The sequence below is a fragment of the Pezoporus wallicus genome, unplaced genomic scaffold, assembly GCF_028554395.1.
Source record: "Pezoporus wallicus isolate ANWC-B61680 ecotype Strahan unplaced genomic scaffold, APGP_CSIRO_Pwel_v1 contig_4684, whole genome shotgun sequence".
In the NCBI taxonomy this organism is placed as follows: Eukaryota; Metazoa; Chordata; class Aves; order Psittaciformes; family Psittacidae; genus Pezoporus; species Pezoporus wallicus.
In genome coordinates, this window is record NW_026637499.1 from 710119 (window position 1) to 731224 (window position 21106).

The 21106-nt window shown below is 43.9% G+C and overlaps 1 protein-coding gene across 2 annotated transcripts in view; it reads left to right on the forward strand.

Annotated features, from left to right (window-relative positions):
• The window catches only part of PAPPA (pappalysin 1), a 365133-nt gene that overhangs the window by 195166 nt on the left and 148861 nt on the right, over positions 1–21106 (forward strand). For both annotated transcript variants that reach the window (XM_057405883.1, XM_057405882.1), the window contains exon 2: positions 14356–15424. In XM_057405883.1, the coding sequence (XP_057261866.1) occupies positions 14562–15424 (863 nt within the window). In that variant the 5' untranslated portion in view covers positions 14356–14561. The remainder of the gene's footprint in view (positions 1–14355; positions 15425–21106) is intronic.

The window sequence follows — 21106 nt, forward strand, 5'->3', positions numbered from 1 at the left end:
GTGCCTCTTTCTCTTCTCTTCCCTTTGTCACGGAAAACATGAAGGGAGTAACATTATAGTGTGAATATAGCGCGGACCATATTCAGGAACCCTGAGCGGGAGGCTGGTATCAATGAACTTGTAGAAGTTTTTCTTGATAAACCTACAGATTTTGTCTTTTTCTCTTTTTTAAAGCCTGAAATCCTGGCTCCTGGCAAAATTCTTGCTCGTGGATTGTGCAAAGGCTGCAAAAGGGCTAAACTACCCCAAAGGGTAATTGTCCTACTATAGCCTGAGCACACAGGTGTGAGTGTGGGGTTCATCACTCCTGCAGAACCATCAGCTTTAAAGAAGTGGGAGAGAGTAGGACCCAAGGAAATAGGTACCATGATGGGACTTGTGTAGTCACCACGAACTCTGGAGCAAAGGATGGATAGGCATAGTAATGATGCTGGGAAACACAGAATGCTTTTAACTTGCTCCAGAGGTCCCCCAAACCCTTTACAGCACAGGGGGAATGCAAGAAAAACTCAATTTTTCTGTGATATTCATGGGTTATACCCTTAGTACTGCACCTTGGTGGTCTCAGGTAGGAGGTGAGGGAATTATGTGGGTTTTTCCTTCCAGGAGACACTGGGATCCTCTAAAAAGCTTTTCTGGCAGCTCAAAATGTGTGGGGAAATCACTAGATAAAGAAAAGCTCAGGGGGCAGGACTGGGCAGGGCTGTGGCTCCTCACTTGTGCAGAGGTGTGGTACTGATGCATTGCTCATGTCACCACCCCAGGCTCCCCTTTTTCCATAGGGAATGTCTTTGGAAATTGAGATGATGGGAGTTTTAACAGATAAAATGGATGTGAAAGTTGTGGTCCCACTTGCGAGTCCTAAGAGCCTTGAAGTTTTGGATGTATTCCAAGAGGTCTCCAGTGCTGGCAGAATGGCCATACCTTAAAATGTGACAGCTTCAAATAGTCTTATCTGTTTCTTTCTGTTGAAAGAGCAGTTTCTCTTATTGTACAAATATTTTCTGTCAAGTCTTATCTGTAAGACTATTCCAGTGTGGTCTCTCCACCTCCCACCCCAACAGGGGGGAAGGCAATCAGGAATGAGCGTTTCGTAGCACAGCATGGACAAAGTTTATCAGTTGTTGCACAATTCCTTTGCCTGTGAGCAGATTGAATAAAGAAAGGGGACGGGGGTGGTAGAAATGATCCTGATTTATACGGGTGAGCTTCCTCCAAGAATTCCAGGATTAACTCTCAACGGTTTCTCCTAGGAGGAGATTCATTCTTGCCCTTTGAAGAGCTCTGAGCTAATGAAGAGCAGAGGATCTTCTGCTCTGTGCTGGGAAAGGCTGGAATTCCCCAAAGCCCTCTTGCTTGAGATGGTTTAATCAAACAGACTGTTTACATAGTGTGTCTCACCAGAGGCAGTGCTCAAGCAGTGGTGGGCTTCAGCTATATGCTGTAATACCAGGAGTTTAGTTTAGTTTGGTTTAAACATCAACATAGCACCAGTTGGACTTGGAAATGGCTGTATCCAAACACCTGCAGGCTCTATGGAGCAGGCCAGAGAGGGAAGCAACAGCAGCTGCATCCCACAGAGGCAGAATGATACCGTGAGGGGTCTGGGTTTCTTCTCCAATGGTTTCTGTGGGGTTGGGATTTAGCAGCAGAGGTGGGCTTGGGAGCACTTGCACTCATGGAGGAAGATTCCTTGCAGTGGTGGAAGGCTGAGCACTGGACCAAACTCTTCCTTCTGCCTCAAGTGCTGATGGAGAGGCAGAGAAGCAAGGGCCTTTCTGCCCCATCCATATATTCTGTCTCATACTGAGAAGGCCAAACTGTTTTGGTGAAAAGTTTCTGTGCTTTGGTAACTGAAGAAGGCACTAAATGAAATGGGAGCTATGTGCTTATCAAGAGAGAGAGGGAAGAAGGAAGCGGGATTAGGATAGTTCTTTCTACCGTCACCCATGTCTCCCTTTCCCTCCCTCAGGATGAACGTTTCTTGTACCTATACCAAGAAACTCAATGCTTTATTGCACATCTGTATGTCTGAAACTGGCCATAAACCTTGAGTCAGGATCTAAACTTGCTCAGATAATTTATTCTTTCTTTTAAATACTTTGGTATCTTCTGGAAGTGATGTATTTCCGCTCCCCATGCACAGGATCTTCTGTGCATCATTGAGGAGGATGCACGTAAGTAGGCAATGTGGCCAACATTCTTCCCAACCCAAGCAATCCACCCAGCTGTTCAGCAGGGATGTTATTTATTGGGAACTGTCAATGTGTTCAACACATGGTGTCCTCTGCACTGACGAACTCCCAGCCTGGCTTTTATGGGGTTTGCCTGACACTTGTCAAACACTGGTGATAGGGCAAGCTTGACGAGGCACACGTTTGATTGTGAAAGTTATTATGGAAGGGCACCGCAACAAGATGTTCCGTGAGGAAAGGAGAGACAGAGACTAGTCGGCAGACAAGGAAACAGGCAGCTGCAAAGGGTAGAGGTTTCTTTTTGGCTGGTGGTTTTGGGAAGAGAACAGAGATTTCCTTCAGCGATAAATGAGATGCTTTAGGAGGAAGAAAGGGTGTTTGTTTCAGCAGTGCTGAAACTGCTGCATGAGAGAAGCAGGCTCCCTCTTTTGTGAATCCAGGCTGCTGATTTTGTGACAGTGGTTGGAGGTACACAGGTTGCTCTGGGGTTTTAGTTGCCACTTTCGTAATTGCTCTGACGTGCTTCAGCACTGTCCTTTCTGCCTGTGAAGGTGGGACAATGGTTCTCAGCATTATTGAGGTTTCATCTCAGCAACCTCAGAGAGCTGTTGTTTGTAAGGATGAGGTGATACCACCAGTGCAAGCCCTTTGCTCATGCATGATGTTGTAAATGGCAAATGCCACCCTGTTGTGGAAGAGAAAATCCTCAGCCAAGAGGCCCCGTTGCTCAGGGTCCTGCTGGGTCCCTGCAGTGTTGTGCTGCTGGAGAGAGGAGACTCAGCTTGTGGAATGCCAAAGAGACAAAAAGACATAAAAATAGGCATATCTTGCCAATCTCCTACTTATCTATTTGTCCCATCTTTTTTCTCTTGACTTGTGTAAGCTCGTATTCATGAGCATCACAGGTATTTATTTTCCCCTACTGAAAAACAGCACTGTTGCCTGAACAGTGCGACTCTGGCCACATTCCCTCCTATTTGGCACAATGTAAACTTGGCTCTTTACAAGTTAATATTTTCTGTCAACAACCTGCAAGAAAACATAAAAATCCGTGCTGATAAAATTTGCAGATGTTGCAGAGTTGAGGGAGTGGTAAACAATGACCAAAACAGGACTCTCAGTTGGGTGGTTTCAGAAACTGAGAACATGCAAACAGTATGCATTAGAATAAAGCCAAATGTGAAGTCATCTATATAGGAAGAGGGACGGCAGGTCCTCCATAAAGGATGGATGGTGGGGGAAGGGTCTTTCACCTGGAAGCTCAACAAGTAGGAGTAGGAGTAACTCCCTGTTGGAATAGATAAAGAGTGTAAATGGGAGCTGCCAGTGTGATGCTGTGGCCAAAGGTTTGGAGTCATCGTTGGCTATGTAAACAGGGAAGCATTGAATGGGATAGGGGAGGTTGTGTTATCCCTGTTGCTGACACTGCTGCTGCAGTACTTTGTACAACTCCGGTATACACAGTTTAAGAAGATTGTTGGATGAAAGAGGATTTAGACAGAATAATTAACAATGACAATAATTACATGATTAGCAACAAGTCTTAAAGTATTTGACTCCAGAAGATTAAGAAGTGACTTGATCATCGTGATCTCTAAGTATATGTTTTGGGGAATATTAATCTGATAATTGGAGGTTGGAAATCTAATAATAGAGGATAAGAGTAAATCCAGTGGATGCACATGGAGACTAAGCAACTTCAGACAGAGAAAAAGCTGTATTTTAGCACCGGGAGTAGTCAGTCACTGAAAATCCTTTTTTGAGTAGAATGGTGGAGCATGTCACCATAACTTTTAAAGTAAAATTCAGTGGTTTTCCAAATCACAAGGTGTTTAATAGGATGTAATTCAGTCATCACCCGTATTGTGTCTGTGTGCTTCTAACATCACAGTAGTGTGGGTTTTTCAGCTATTACTGCAAAAGCATACTTGAAGCCAACAGTAATTAGCATTAGGTGCTAATTTCCAATCTTTACCTTTTCCAGTATTTCTATGGATTCTCCTTGACACTGGTAAGATATTTCTAATCATCATAAGATTTCCAGCTCTTTGTTAGGACTTCCTCGGCATCACTACATTGAATTACCAGGCTCAGTTTCATATGTGTGCTGGGCAAGGACTTGACTTTTCCCCTTCAAAACAGTGTGCTAATCTGAAAACAAGCTGAAAAACAAGACTGCAATCTTTTCTCATTGAAGGTAATAAGAGTTTTACTGTTGACTTCAATGAAGCCAAGAATTTACCTCTGGGATACAAACTTTGGGGAGCAAAATCAAGGTTTCCCTCTGGAAGCTGGAGTGTTGGCAATGTCAGGACTGTCAAGCTAACACAGCAGACTTCGTTAAAAACAAAGAAGTTGAATGAGAAAGCAGAGAATGAGCCTGGGGTGACTTTTGCTTGTTGTCTCCTTGCTGGGTGGTCTGTGTCTCAGGCTCAGGGCAGAACAGCAGTCCGGAGGGTATTAGGCTGTGTGCTGAAATGACCTATTCCTGTGACTTCGGCTGAGTTGCACACAGAAAATACAGACCAAAGACCTATCAAAGGTAATTAGTGTTCTGAGACAGGATTTTGTTCCATTTGAGCCATCCTCAGCTGGAGACTGTTCTTCAAAACTCAAATGCAAGCCAAGTGCTCGGAATACCCTGGTCTGGTCCCTCAAACCCTTCTGCACGTGTGTATCTAGGTCCGTGCGCAGAGAAAGTAGTACATGTACATGCTATATTGTTATTCTTCATTTCTTTGGTTCCAAATTTAACCAGAAGTGGAAGGGCTGAAATAACACAAGAAAGGTTGGACATACGATATTTCCTGCTGCTCAGCTAAACACAAGAATTGCCAAGAATCTTCCAAGGTAGCTTGTTTCTTTTACATTTTTCTCCCAGTTCTGTAGACTTGAGAAGGTCAATTACTTTTGAGAAGCATTTGACTTTGGCAACGCTTATGGAAAGTGAAGTAGAATTATGACCTTTTGGAGGCTTGCCCATCGCTGTCCCATCTTGGCCTTTCAGAACCAAAGGCTGACTTTTCAGCTACAGCCTTCAGTTTAATAGGTGTGAATTTGTTTCTAGACACTTCCTAAGACACGGTGAGGATCTGTGTGAGAACTCTCATTTAGATGTCTGTTTAATTGCGCTCACAGATCAAGTGATCACTGATATTTGCAGAGCAGAAACACAGGCTCAGGTATTTCCAGGAGGAAAATCATACCAAAACAAATGAGATTGGATTCAAACAGAGCAGAAAAAAATAGAGCTCTAAAATTATATACTTAGGTTAGCATGTGGCGAGTGCAGCCTATCTGGAATGCATACTAGAATAGTTATGTTAGAGAGGCAGGTTTTTACAGCAGGATGTTTCCTAGAAAGCAGAAATATCTCTGTGGTTTTTGTATGGGTTTGGAACTTGTATGCAAGTATGGAGCGGGGAATTTGAGGCATGAAATAGTCATGACTAGAGAAGGCCCAGATCCCATTCAGAAGCGACAGCAGAGAAACAGGCACAACCAGCTCCATCCCGCCTGCTGCTGCTCATGCTGCTCTGGGCGTTGCTTTAAAGGTTGGTAAATTCTTTGGTTGTTTCTATTAAGACAGGAAAGATGCAGTCATATGGGAAAGCCAGATGCAAAAAAGAGATTTGAGTCTGGATAAGATCTAAGATATTTTTACAATAAGATATTTAATTCTCACAGAGGCAAAGAGCTTGCATGGTATAAATCAGCGTAAATGCGCTGGAACTACTCAAGTTTTGCACTCACCAAGTCTCTGCCCAAGAATGTTCTCAAAATCCAATTAAATAACTAGAAGTGTTTCATGTGGAAATGCCCCTCAATTACAAAGACAAGTCTTAAGCTATCATGATGTGATTTTTACAGTCTCCTCGCAGGGTGCCCTAGTTTGCATTCATGGAATTTTTTGTTTTTGTTTTGGTTTTGTAATCATGTGGATGTTGGCCATCTGTCTGATCCTGGAAAGGTTGGAAGGTTGTCCCTGCTCCCCAGGTCCTCTTCCCACTCCCTCATTGATCATAATGTTTGATTTAGGTGCCACTAGATTTCCTCCTTTGTTCTTCAGCCCTAACCTCTCCCCCCTCCCCAACACACACGCATTGTGCAATGGTGTAAAAGCTCTTCTCCCTGCAGCTGGGAGTAGTAACTGCTCAGCTGGTTCCAGCGCTGCCCTAAAGCTGCTGTAAAGGTCAGAGACGAGGGAATTCTAAAGAGCAAAACAAGCTGTGTTGTTGTCCCCCCTTCGATCCCGGCTGCGTATTTTGATCAGCACCACAAGCAGTCTCATGCACAGACCTCCCCTGCTCGCTGCTCCATGTTTCTGGCCATCGAAGGGGTTCTGCAGGGCAGGGTTGGGCATTTTTCCAGCACAAGGATGGGCTTGGTGGCTGCTGCAGCTGATTGACTTGCAGTGCTTGTCAGGCACAAAGCACATTTTGAAAGGGAATGCCATATTGAACTCCCAGTGAGCTGATGGGTATTGTGCACAGTCATCTGATGGCACAGATGTGCCCCTAATAATCCTTCCAGGAGAACGTTTCCTCCTGGGATGCTCTGGCCATCTGATCTGCTCTGAGGTATGCTGACCTATCTTGACCCAGTTTATGATCAATTCTGGCTGTGCTTTTCTAAAAGGAGCCCAGAAATACCACTTTATCATTTAGATTGCCTGGAAGTTATGGTACTTACGTGTCTGTTCCTTCCAGAGAAGACACTCTCTGTGTTTGCACTCAAGTATTAACTGTAACAAAAGGGAGGAAAGCCACTCTGTGTTAGCATGCACAAGAGGAAATTTCTCTGTAGATGTTTGATAGCTAATCAGTATTTGGCTAATAGTGCAGGGAGGAGGAGACATGAAAGCAGGGGGGTTGGAACTTGATGATCTTAAGGTCCTTTCCAACCCTAACTATTCTATGATTCTATGTTCCGCCAAGCATGTTGCTGGGTACGTTCATCTGTGCGTGTAGAGCAACCCTTCTGCTCGTGTGCCATTGTATTTCTGTCCTGTTTTGCAAGTTTGTGCGTCCTTCCAGGTTTGTGTGTTGTGCATGTGTCTGTGGAAGGTGCCTCTTGATATGTATCCGTGGGCTTTGCCACATCAGCTTTTCAAGTGAGAATGGTGTTAATGCCTGGTTTCTCTAAAGGGGGAACACACTGCTTCAGCTACAATGGGATGGTTAATTCGTAACCTGGTCCTGCTGATCAGTCAGCATAGATAAGCTTGGAAGGTGAGAGGTGTGTTAAGGTCCCTTTGACCCAAACCAACAAACTTATTGAGAGCTTTCCATTCCCTGTATTTGAAGGATACCTGGGTGTTTATAAGCACTGAACTCTGCTTTGTCATCAGTGAGCCACATTAGAGTGTCTAAAACTGGCAGCCACCAACCTGAATTCTTGTCTGAATCAAGCCAGATGCAAAGATTCCCATATTTATTACATACACCAGTGGTTCTCTGAAGGAGCATGCTGATGGCTGCAGAGTTTGACTTTTAAGTTAAGTAGTATCCAAACAAAGCCTGCCTGCACTGTTAATTCTGTTCCTATGGCTGCACGTGTTATGATCGTATCGAACAGCATGGACACACACTGTTTTTTCAAGCTTCAACCAAAAATAGCCAGTTGTTTCTGAGAACAAAGCAGGAGGAATAAATTGTTGTGTAGATATTAGAATATCTTTACTCTGGTTCTTTGGAATGTTCCCATGGTCCCAGACTTTATAGCAGGAACTGAAGTTTGACCCTTGCAAAGGATGTGCTTTTTGCTCTCCATCTAAAAGCCTGCCTAAACCTAGTTATTAGATCATAAACAGCCACAGTTTGTTAACCAAGTACCAGTCTCCACTGGTTCTGCAGCTTTATTGTGAAATGCTTAAGGAGATCTAGATAAGAAGCCAACCTTCCCACTAATACTTGTTTATGCTGATACTCTGTATGGAGGAGCCCTTGTAAAAGCAATACCCAGTCCAAGGATGACTGTTACAGTACTGCAAGGACTGAAGCTGGCTCCGCTGTGCCATCTACTTATGCAGTGTTGTCTGTTCACTTACACCCCAAAATCCTCACAATCTAATGAGTTTTCACTGACCCTAGCCTACCAGATCTATTTGCAGTAAGCCCTTCTATACTGCTAGCGGTTATATTCTCACAATAGGCTCAGTGAAGTGTCACTAATATGATTGTCCATGCCAGTGGCTGCTCTGTTGCAGCCTACATTATTTTGTTATCAGAAGGGAAGGATTTATGTAATGCTCATAACTAACCAGCCACTACAAATTCATGTTTTACTGGTTTAGCTCTTCTCACCTCCCTGTTTTCAGGCTTTAAGGTATCTCATTGAGTATATGAATGACTGGGAATTTGAGAAACAGTACAGAACAGATGCTTAATTTAATGCGAAATGGCAATGATGTAAAGATTTTGCTATTGCAAAGAGCCTTGGGACAAATTCTCAACATTAAATAGGCATGGCTGTATTAGACTCTATTTCTAGTTGCTGAAGTTCTTGTCTTTCAGGGCAAAACAAAAAGAACTTTGTCCTTCGGTCTCAGCTCTGACTCCTATCTCATAGTTTGTAAAGGATAATATGTGGTGTGACTTCAGCTGGGTTGGTGGCAGCAGCAAGCATCCCCTTTTTGCTCTCTGGAGCCACACGTTGCCACCTGAACGGGTCTCAGGTGGTTTTGCTCGAGCCACTCCTCATCTCAGGGAGCGACCTCAGGAGGCCTCTTAGCTGTGTTGGAAATGGTATAGACAAAGATGTTGCCTTCAGCACTCTGGATGTTGAATTATTTAACTATTGTGGAAGGAAGCGGGGGCTGGGGCAAGTACGGCAGAGGAAAGGAGAGATTATTTCTCCCCTTTGTAAAGGGGAGATAGGGTTCAACATCATACCATGAAATATCCAGTGCAGAACTCAAGAACTGCTCCAGTGGATCTTCCCTGACTTATCCAATTGCATGGAACATGGGGATACTTAACCCAAATCTGTCGGGTTTAATTATTTTCCTCTGGACAGATAAAAGCTTTCTATAGGTTCCTGTAGAATATTTGCTCTTTCAAGCGTTCCTCTGTGCTTTGATACTAAACGATTAAAGCATGCTACAGAAAAAAAACAGCCCCAACCTTTAGCTCCCTGTTCTTGGGCCCCCTGACTGCAGCTTTGATTGTTGACCTAAATTCCCCTTTCATAACTGAGTCCTGTCACCTCTGGTTGGAGTCTCCCAGCAAAACAGGCACGGCCAACTTTCAGAAGTGCGGGGCACTGTTTTCCGTTCTGCCTTGCACGGCTGTGACGGGCTCCGAGCACACCTGATGTGTTCAAAGTCAAACTGACCTCCTTCCTCTCCTTCCTCCCCTTCCCCCAGCTTCCCTGCTCCTGGAAAAGCATAACAGGTCTCTTTTTTTTCCTTCTTTTTCCTTTTTTTACCAATTTTTTTTTTTCTTTTCTTTTTGCTTCCCATTGCTCGGCAAAGTGAGGAAGCCTTTTGCCTGCCTAAAGAATTAAATTCTTAGGTAATTCTATGGCTGGGCTGATTACCAGGAAGATTGCTGTTAGTAAGATGCATGAAATGACACTGAAATGAGGGAGGGAGGCCTGGAGTCTGTTACTGATAATATTAAAGTGGATTACAGCAGCTTGCATGGGCGACTTCGGCCTCTCTTCTTTCATACTCTGCCCACAGAGTGCTACTTAAGACTCCAGCAGCCACAGCCTCTAGCTGTGAGTTCCCGTTTCTCTGCAGCTACTGCTGATAAGCATCTGGTCCAACCTCTGCATCGCAGGCTTGGTTACAGCAATGCCTCGTGTCCTCACCCAGGACTTTGGTCCACAAGTTCAGGAGCTGATGCTACCTGCTGTGTTTGTGCTGCGAAATCCTGTCCATCATACAGGGCCCACACAAGGATGTGGCTCTATTTAAGTCCCCAGCAAAGTCCTGAAAGCAAATCGGGTTATAAATCATACACTGGCTTTGGTTAAGGCCTGCTGGAAGAGGTCAGATGGACAGTTGGGTGCTGGAGCCATTGTGGGTCAGTAGCCAGAGAACTGAGATTTCACTGGCAAGAAAAAGGGAGAGATTGTAGTTTCAGATTTCCATGTCTGGCTTTGGGCCTCTGGAGTTTAATGTTCCAGCTTTCCCTGTTCTAGATCCCTAGGATTTTACTTTTCCTATAAGGGGCAAACAGCATGGGACTGGAAGGAGCTTCATGGGCCGTTGAAGTCTGTCTGTGGCCAAGCAAACAGGAATGTAGTATCTTAACTCTGTTCATGCACTTCTGAAGAGTTGTCTGAGAAGTGACTCACTGCTTAGTGGGGAAGGAAGGTTACCAATGCCTCTTACTGGAAAGCTGGACTAGCACCTCTTCTTTTTCTTGTAATAAAAGATAAAACTCAAGTTTTAATCCCTTGGGCTTCAGGAGCTTTACAGGGAACAAATCACTTAGACTACGGACTTTGAAGGGCTGTCAGTGTTCTTCTCAGCTGTAACTCCATCCCTTTCTAGCAACTCGGAGCAAGCAGAAGTGAAGAAAATTGTTTGCTGCTGTATAGACTTCTACATATTTTTTTAATCTAATTGCTGTGGGGAAAACAAACATCAGTTTTATTTCACACCATTTCTTGGCTAGGAAACTTGAGGCATATTCGCCAGATTGTGGTTTTGCAGTCATTGGCTTGAGTCTCCTTTACCATGAGGCCTCTTTACACCACTCTTGATTTGTAAAGGGATATTAAGTAGCTAAAAATGTCCCCTAGCACATTATTGTAAAGGATTCTCAGTGTAAATGAGACTCTAACCTCTGTATGTTTTTCATGTAAATGTTCACTGTGGTCACAGCTGAATTCTGAAATTTGGAGTGTCAACCATTGTGAGGGGTGATTTTGCTCAAAACCAGCCTTGTTTGGGGTAAAAGAGGCCTCTCCTTGTTTAAAATGTTCTTAATTATGTCTGAGAAATAACTCATGGCTATGGAACCTTTTACTAAATTGAAATAAATTGTGAAAACATCAAATTATTCAGTTTTCAGAAGTTCTGGCAATTATTTCACATGTCCCTCTTCCAATGGCTTTGCCCTTATTAGTTGTCATAGAAGAAGTAATAAATTCTTGTATTATGACATCCGAAGTCCCAGCTGAAATGAGTTTCATTGTGCTGGGGACAAAACGGAAAAGTGACACTCCCTTAGCCGGAGGATTCTTAGTCTAAAGCCAAAAAGTAAGTGAAGGGTTGGGAAAGTAGGTACAGCATATGAGCAAAAGAAGGTCAGAAAGAACTGGTACAACATGCAAGTTATAGGGAGTGGGGGTTTCTTATACTTTCTTATTCTTTTTCCTTTCTCTTAAGAATAAAACAACTCTTGCTGTTGAAGGGATTGTGTTCAATCTGTCTTTTCATCAAGAGTTGGTTGTCTGTAATAGTAAAAGTTTGAGGAAAAAATACTGTACGTGGCATATGGATTCAGCAAGGACCTTTGCCCTAAACTAGAAAATGTAAGGAACTGGAATAGTAGACTGTTTTAGTTGAGCAGCTTTCATACTGGCGTGTTCAGTGGTGTCCCTATTGTCACTGGGTTTTTTCTTTCTCTGCCCTGCTTTGGCTCCCTGTAAATCTTGAATTGATGGCAGCTGTTTGAGCCAAACTCAAGACACGTTGCATCACATCAGGGTTTAAATGCTCAAAGGCAAGGGAGGATTGCTACTATTCTGTAGTATTCCTCCAGCAGCTCCATCTGTTCAGCTGAGGTCAATCACTAGCATCATGCAGCACTTCAGAGAGAGAGGAAGATGTTCTTTAATGCTGGCTGGGAAACTGAATTTCCATTCCACAATTATTTATTAGTTCTTTTGGGGGAATATTCCTAGCCCCAGCCAGTACAAAAAGCCAAAAACTTGACCCCTAAAGACTGTATGGTGGACTTTCTTAGAGCTGGAAACCCCAGAAGTGTGTTCCAGAGCTTCCAGCAGTCCATCCAACAGCAGGGATCTTGGATATCTTACAGGTGGAACTGCTATTGCATGTGCAGCTGCCCTTTGGTCCTCAGGCCTGGAGACTTTGGTCACTGTGAGGAGAAGGTGGCAGGAGATGCCGGGGAGCATGACTTGGATGGGTTGACCTTCTCTGCTTGCAGTCAGAACAGCCAAGGGAGTCCCTGGTGTTCCCTTGGCCATAGTGAAGGAAGGCTCACACCTTCTCATGGAGATTTACTGGGGCTAGCTCATATATGCATTACTTTTTCTGCCCTCTCCATGTTGGCATTTCTGGGCAGGCACAAACCCTCTTACAAAATATCTGACCAGCTCTAATGATCTATTACAATAAGTTGGGATTTTTTAGAACTTATTTTATTGCTTCTTTGGAAGAGGGACTTGTCTTGCCAGCTGTCTTCTCATTCACTGCAGCATTATCCACCCACTAGCACTGCACAATACCTTCATTGGAGATTCATAAAAATGCAGACTTTTATGGGCTCTCATACATCTGAAAATGAATGCTTTGTGAAAGCATTTATTCCATAAAGAAAAATCAAAACCCACTTAAAAACCAGCCTCCAGAAGGTCATTGGTAACTTTGGCTTTCCTACCATGAATTTCTCGGGTAAATATCCATCCCAGCAAATGTCATTCTTTATTTTAAGCATATTTGTTTTTTCCTTTCCTGGTTCTCCTCCTCTCCTTTCTCGTGATCAGAAGTAGCAGCATAAACTAGAGGCTGGTCTCGCAAAGGTTTTGAACTGAGTGCGCCCTACAGATGAATAAACACATTACCTTCCGAACCCTGGGATCTCTCTTCCAAAGGCAACAGGAAAAGGGGGAGCTCAGAGTCCCTAGCAAAATACCAGCCTGCAGAAAAAAAAAGGCCTGTTTAAATGCTCTAGCTTTCCCACCAGAAGACTTTTAAAGGGGGAGGAGGAGGAGAGAGGAAGGGTGTGAGGAGAGAGGGGGGAAGGTGGATGCTGGGAGAGGGGAGGAAAAATACAGTGAATGCTCCTGTAACCTTTGCTCTGTTGATACTAGACAAGACTGCACTGTTAATGAGTGATTGTTAACAGATGGCTGTTGAGCAACTTAGAAGCAGAAGATGTTATTTGGTTGTAGTGCTGGGAGGGTTAGGGTGCAGGGGTGAGGTAAGGGGATATTTAGTCTTTTCATGAGAACTGAATGGTCAGAGATTTATGATTTTTGGTTAGGCTTTTGGAAGTGGAGGTCTGGAGGAAGGATTGTTTCCCATGTTCTGATAGGAGAGTGGCCGTTTGGTGCTGAAGGCTGTAATGATGATTTTCTGGGTTGAGGGCTGTCCCTGCAGCCCTTGGCCTTTGAGAACTGAAAGATGGAAATGTATGTCTTTAACTTGCCAAACCTCAGGTCCCAAAGTGAGGAGTGGGCTCTTCCCACTGCTTGGAGCTGTCTGAAAGCAGGTTAAGAGAGCTTTAGATGTGGATCCACACTTTGTCCACAAGATAAATCATTAGTACTTATCCCCTGCGGTGTACCAAGTTGTTGGTGTGTGTATAAGGAGGCAGAAAACTTTCTGAACATGGATGTCCATCCGTGCATGTTCCTTGCCCTTTCCTGGTGTCATATATGCTATGTTCAGCACATCAGCATGCCAGCGTGTGCCACTTCCTCACTGGTTTTTATTTGGTATGAATTTGAGGGTAGCCTCAACACATCCTATGCACTTTCTGTAGGATTTGAATGCTTGAACCTACCACAATTCTTGTAGCTGCTCAGTGTTTCTCGAGCTGCAGTACTTTGTTTTTGTACTTGTTTCTCCTCTGGACCGCATTAGATACAGGGTTCAGTGGTAGGAGGTGTGAGTGGGATCAACACTGCTTCTCAAGGCTGTTATTTTCAACCAGTGGTATATGGCTTGAGTGAAGGCAAGAATCAAATGCACAGAGCATCATTTTGCTGTTAGGAATTTGCAGAAGAGGTTTGGCCTTTGGTCAGGAAAGGGGAACTCCATTTATACATGCAAAAATTAACAGCAAGTGTACCACAGTCATGCACTAGATGGTTTTATGTCTTTCTTGTACATGAACATTTTAACGCATGTAGGTGAGTGTGTGTATATACATGGATATTTATAGACTAATTTAAAGACTAATTTCTTCATCCTGTCATCCTTATTGATTCATATTTCTTTTTTGGGGGCACATAGGACTATATGACAAATGTTCTTACACCTCCCGTGACCGAGGATGGGTCCTGGGGATTAACACCGTCAGTGACCAGGGGAATAGAGACCCCCGCTATTTCTTCTCTCTGAAGACGGATCGTGCTCGCAAAGTAACCACCATTGCAGCACATCGCAGCTACCTCCCCAACCAGTGGGTGCATCTGGCTGCCACGTACGATGGGCACCTGATGAAACTCTATGTGAATGGTGCCCAGGTGGCCACAAGTGGAGAGCAAGTGGGCAGCATCTTCAGTCTTCTGACCTTGAAGTGCAAGGTGCTCATGGTTGGAGGAAATGCGCTGAACCAGAACTATCGGGGTTACATAGAGCACTTCAGTCTCTGGAGGACAGCCCGGTCTCAGAAGGAGATCTTATTGGACATGGGCCAGGCAATTCACAGACAAGACACCCCTCTACCTCAGCTAGTTCTTCAAGACAGTTTACTGAATGTGAAAAACACCTGGTCCCCCATGAAGGATGGCAGCAGCCCCCAGAGCAAGTTCAGTTATCACCATGGCTATTTGCTGGATACCAGCCTAGACCCTCCTCTCTGTGGACAGACCGTCTGTGACAACACAGATGTAATCGCCAGCTACAACAAGCTCCCCAGCTTCCGCCGCAACAAAATCGTGCGCTACCGTGTGGTCAACCTCTATGATGACAAACACCAGAACCCCACTGTCAGCCAGCAACAGATCGAGTTCCAGCATCAGCATTTAAATGAGGCTTTCAGCCGCTACAACATCACCTGGGAGCTGGAGGTGCTGGAGGTGAAGAACTCTTCCCTTCGCCACCGACTCATCCTGGCCAACTGTGATATCAGCAAGATCGGGGACGAGAACTGTGACCCGGAGTGCAACCACACCTTGACTGGGTACGACGGTGGGGACTGCCGGCACGTGCGCCACACGCTCTTCAACAAGAAGAAGCAGAACGGGGTGTGTGACATGGATTGTAATTACGAGAGATACAACTTCGATGGTGGGGAATGCTGTAACCCAGAGATAACAGAAGTCACCAAGACGTGCTTTGACCCTTATTCTCCTTACAGGTAGGCATTTTCTTAAACAAGCTTTTTATGATCATACTGGTGACTATCTGTCTACATATTGATCAGCCTGCTGGGTTTTGAAACCTTGTTTTGTTACCATTAGAGGCTTTGGAGTTTGTAATTCATTTGTTTTTTTCTTAGTGTTTGGCTTGTATTGTAGTTATCCAAATGCAATCTCAGTAATGGTCTCAGCAGCATCTTAACTGTTGAGCTGGTATTCTCCATCTAGGCTGAAGAAAGTTCAGCACTGAAGACTGAAGCAGCCAACTTTGGTCAACCCATTAGTTGTTGGTTATGAGCAGTGTATTGTAGCATTGCACAGTTTGTTTTAACTGCAGACTCTTAGCAGTGGGAATTGGATGTCATACAAAGCTCATGTGTATTTGGAGAGGGAAGAGCCCTTCAGGCATGGAACAGAACATAAATACTCTCAGGTAGACTTTAATTCTCTAGGACTTCTTTGAAGGTAGGTAGGTTATTCTGTATCCTTAATGCTCTGAGTACTGTTTTCTGTAAGCACTGCTGTGGCGAGACAGCTTAGTCTGCGGGCTGTGAGGAGGGAGGTGGGTACCAGGTTACTGGCAGTGCTATTGCACACATTGAGTTCTTCTGTGCCTCTTGTTATATAGATGAAAATTGGGTTAGTGCCACTTCATTGCAAATGGCAGGGCAACTTTCTGTGGGTGGATGTGAGCTTAGAAAATCCTGAGATCCTCAGCTAAAACTGTGCTGTAGTTTGAAGAGGGACATCCTCGAGTAACTTGCGTCAGCTGAGTACCACATACCTACAATTACTCCAACTTGCTTTTGGTCACCTTTAGATAAGAGTTAGTTTTTTTAAAGAAAAAAGTGTTTTCTGTGAAGGACTTAGAAATATAAACACACAGAAGATAAAGGTTAAAGCTGAGATTCTGTTGTCTGCATCCCATGTTACAGTTTCTGTAGGGCAATTCATGCAGTCATGGGGGAAAACCTCTAGATGGTCAGAATACCCTGTGTTGTCAACACTAAAGCTCAGGTTAAGAGAGGAAGTGTGAGCTGTTCTGGAATCCCTTCCATTACAGCAATTCAGGCTATCTTTGCAACTTCCTCCATAGAGAGAAGGTTTTACACAACATTATCAGCTCTACTGGAGCTTTAAATACACATAATTAAGCTGCTAAGAAATGTTTCCTTTCCATTTTTGTTTTTAACTCCGATGAGGTTGTTTTTGAAAAACTCCTTATGGCTCAGCATGACTTCAGTGAGCTCCCAGTGAACAGAGCTCACATGAGGAAATACTTGAAATGCTAATGATTGAAAATATCGGAAGAAAAAATACCGATCTCTTAATACTGTTCAACTGGAGAGGAACACAACGAAGCAAATATCATCAAAGGCATAATGCAAATTGGATTGTTTTAACACTGGAGTTCTGAGAAGTCGAGGTGTTAGTTCTAACAGCTATGACAATTTTTAGCAAAATACATTATTTTTAATATGATAGTTCCCTTTTATCACTTGTTCTGTGACCAGCATAATACCCATACAAAATGAAACTAGAAAAGTCTTGTAAATTTTAGTTGGCAGATTTAAGACTGTGCCTTAATGCTATTCTGATGCTCAGAGATGTTTCTATGTCAAATGAAGCCTTTTTTCCTTTTTTGATGCACGGATTGTACTTGCAGAAACCCAAGCAAGAAATTTAGATCCCAAATCTGAAATTACATTAATGCACCGTAGTTGCTTTTCATATGCAGTTGCGTGTTCATTTTGGAGACACCCAACCTTGCTGAACTGGCCTGGAGCCTTTGCATTTCATGGCTTTGAGCTCACAGATCTTCTACATGTTCTTTTTGGCTTGAGAAGCACCTCTTCTTGTCTGTGATCAGTGAGGGAGGCCCGAAGGTCCTGTTCCAAAGTGCAGAGACTGTGAAAATCTGTAGATCTTCCACAGACTTTTTTGCACCAGTTAGATTTCATTTATTTGTCTTTGCACAGACATTGTAATGCACTGTTGGTCATTGTCTATGATCAACATCTTGTTTATGAAAACATGAAGGGCAGTAGAAGACATTCCATCTCTCCAGAGAGTTTATTTGGTGGCTGATATGTTTAGACTGAGCTCATACCCACCACTCTGCTGGGTGTTGCACTCAGTATGGCAAAATAGAACACTTAGGGCCGTGGGCTTAGCCATGAGGTTTGTAAGGCTGAAGTATTTAGGCTAACAAATACAGGTTTGGGGCAGTGGCTTTGGCAGCAAAGCCTTCATTGACTAAAGAGTGAGGATTCAAACCCCATGTTTGGCTTTGGTATTGCCCTCAGCATCATTCCCTGAGAGAGATTACCATGCCAGTTAGTGACTAAGTCAAAATCTGTGACTCAGTTGGCACCATCTGGGCCCATTTTGCATTACCAGCCCTTCTTGTCATCACTTTCATTGGCAAAGAGTCCTCAGTCCCCTCTAGTGCAGGCCTTGCACCACATCAATGAAGGCATCTCCACAGCCACTGAGAGCTCACATTTAATTCCAGGTATTTCCTCTGCCAGTTCAGTCTAACAACAGCAGAAGAAAGAGAAGTGAGCCTTCCAACTGGTGAGGAAAGGGGGAGGAGGGAAAGATGAAATGGTACCAATAAAAAGTTTCCTGAGCCTTGTGCTATAAAGACTCTTCACAGTCTTCCTTGGTACTGGAGAGGCAGTCAGATGCTACTGGGTTTTGCTCCTTGTATCCATTTCTAGTCCCTTTTCTTCTTCTGACTGTCTCAGTCCCAAGCCTCCATCCTTGGACAAAGTTGTTATGAGTCTTGTTACAACAAACTCTGTGGATGCTCCTTAACCAAGTGCAACCACAGATGTGAGATCACTGGAACCGTTTCAAGACAACTTTGATCTGCATTGTAAGTTTCTTGTGATCCTTTTGGCACTTTGGACAAAGTGCTTGGGTACTTGGATGGTGTCATTCAGTCAATGTTGTGGTACAACTGTGGTGGCTTTAGAGCTGATCCCAGCAGCAGGAATGGGTTTTTCGTTTGTTTGCTTCCAACTCCTGGCACTTCTCCAGAAACATCTTCCTCTAAAGAGCCAAGATCCTGTGCCATAGGTACTGGGGATGTTGATGCATAGAGATTTAAATACTATGGCATAAAGAAGTTTGCCAGAGGGACAGTGCTGGTAGATGGGGACTCTGCTGTCAGAGCTGCTCAGCAATAAACATTGTGGTACCAACTAGATCATCTCTCCTCTTTTTTATTAGCTTACAGGGAAAAAACAAAGGACTGGTTAGCATTAGCCAACACAGCAGGCTTTATCCAAGAATATCTGCCTCACTTCTTTTTATTAATTTCATGAGAGTGGGACAAAATGTATTTAGTCCCAGCACAAGATTTGCAAATATTGTTCAGCTTGTCTTTATTTCTGCAATTCTGGGAAATTAGAACATGCTAAGATCATACAGTCTGGCCCAATACAAAGGGAAGGAGCAAGGATAAACACCACTTGCCACAAAGACACATTCCCTGTGTTATTTGGGATATTGCTGCTTACAAAATAGGGAGGATTTTGAGCTCATGACACCTACCATGGCTCCTTTTCAGAAAAACTTGAAACAAACAGCAAGGGATCATAGGAAATCATGCTCTGTAAGTGCTATTTGATGTGGCAAGTTCTTGCACCATCCTATGGTTAACTGAGCTCTTCCTTTTATGTAGTATTGGGCTTGCACATCAGGCTTCACCACAGGATCGCATGGGCAGATAAGAAAGCATTCCCCTTGAAGCCTTCTTAGGAAAACGCTGATGAAATCCCTGAAGCAGTAAAAGCTACTGGAGCCTTCAGATTCGCTTGATTCATACAACCTACCGAATACTTGCTGGAAATCCCCTCAGAAGGAGTGACCCTGGGGACAGGCTTTCTCAACATCCACATGTGTGCCCTGAAGGCTCCTACAGCCCATCAGTTCTGCCCAAACAAGGGGCAGAGATGAGCTGTACAAGCTCCAGAGTCTATTTTGCAGCACCTGACTGCAAATGCAAGGGTGACCCCAAGCCAAGGTGCTGGAGTGTCCAGTGCCCTGCTGATCCCACCCTTCTCCCTGGCCTTTTCCAACACTTGTATTGTGCAGTCAAGCAGAGCTTAGTGTTGTGTCACAGCAGCTTGCTCAAGATTAAGGGCACTGACACATTGTAGGTATATGTAATTAGACTCTGAATGCATGCTTGAACAATCTGTAGAAATCTCCATGTGGTTTTGACCAGCAATAAGTATGGCAGAGCCCCATATGAAGAGCACACCATGCTCTGCCACATGGACCACAGCAGTAGCGTTAGAAGGAGGTAGCTAGCTAATCCACAGCCTAGGTCTGTGGCTGCACTTCAGGGCTCCCCCATGGGATTTCTGACCAGATCAGCCTCTTATTCTTTATCCTTCTTTTCCACTGGAAGTCTTTTCATGAGGCTTCTTTACAAAGTATGGTCAACTTACTCTGGAGGAGGGAGGCATACTTAATGCCCTTTTCTAGGAGTTAGAAGAGTTCTAAGAAATACTCCTTGGTTCCTAATAAAAGACTAATTTCCACCTAATCCTAAACACTAAAAAGAACAGAAGAAATTCATCAAAGCTCTTCAATTCACGGAGCTTGAGAACTTAATCCCCTGCCTCGAAGAGACCATTGTATAGCTCTTGACATCAAGGATTCCTGCATTCATGCAGGTATCAGGCAGACATATAGCAAAGACCTGACTTTTTGTCTAGGGATTCAGCATTAAATGCCCAGTTCTTTAATTACCAGCCCCAGGGCTGTTGAGAAGGTGGAGAGTATCACGCTCAAGAACAGAGCTGCTGTCTCTTGGTAGTTGTCACCTTAAAAGCCATGTCCCAACAGGAAATCCTCTGTTCTCTCTGTTTATTCTGTCCTCTATTCCAGATGTCAGGGATGTTAATCAGCTGGGAGGAATTGCATCTGTTCCCATGCTGGCCACTGACATTTATAAGTCTATTATTGAATTCTGATATAGACAGGACTTAGGTACTAAAGAAACTATTTCTGTGTACAGGATTGCACATCCTAGAAACAGTGGGATTTTGCTCGCTTTAGCTTGACCCACAGTCATCTTTTCCAGCAGTATTTTTTCTTCAAGGAACATTTTTTCCCCAAGACTCATAGGACTCATGGTTTCTTTCATGGACATTCTCCATTATGTAGAAAGATCACTGTCTGGTCGAACTGCAGGATGCTTGGAATGAAGACAGCCTATAAAATCTATTGAGCAAAGTATCAGAGATCATTAAGAATCCTTGTAGGAGACAATAGATTAAAGTCTTATTATACTCTCTGGTGCTAATGCACCCCACAGTGAAGGTTTGCAAGCACGGTGTCTGAATTTGCCCCTCACAGCTCTGCAGCTCTGCATCCTCCAGGACCAGCCACCCCAGTGATGCTCTTCTCAGCCTCTGGTGGAGCTCATCCCCTCTCATGGTCTGAAAAGAAGCAGGGTATAAGTGGTTTTCTTCTCGTTGCTGATCAATTCAGATATATATACATATTTGAAGACGTGCATATGTATATAGTTCTATATGTACACCCATATATGGTGTGAGACCTATATGTACATATATGTACCTATATGTCCAGGCTGTTTTGGGTTGGAAGGGACCTTAAGGCTCATCCAGTTCCAACCCGCTGCCACGGGCAGGGACACC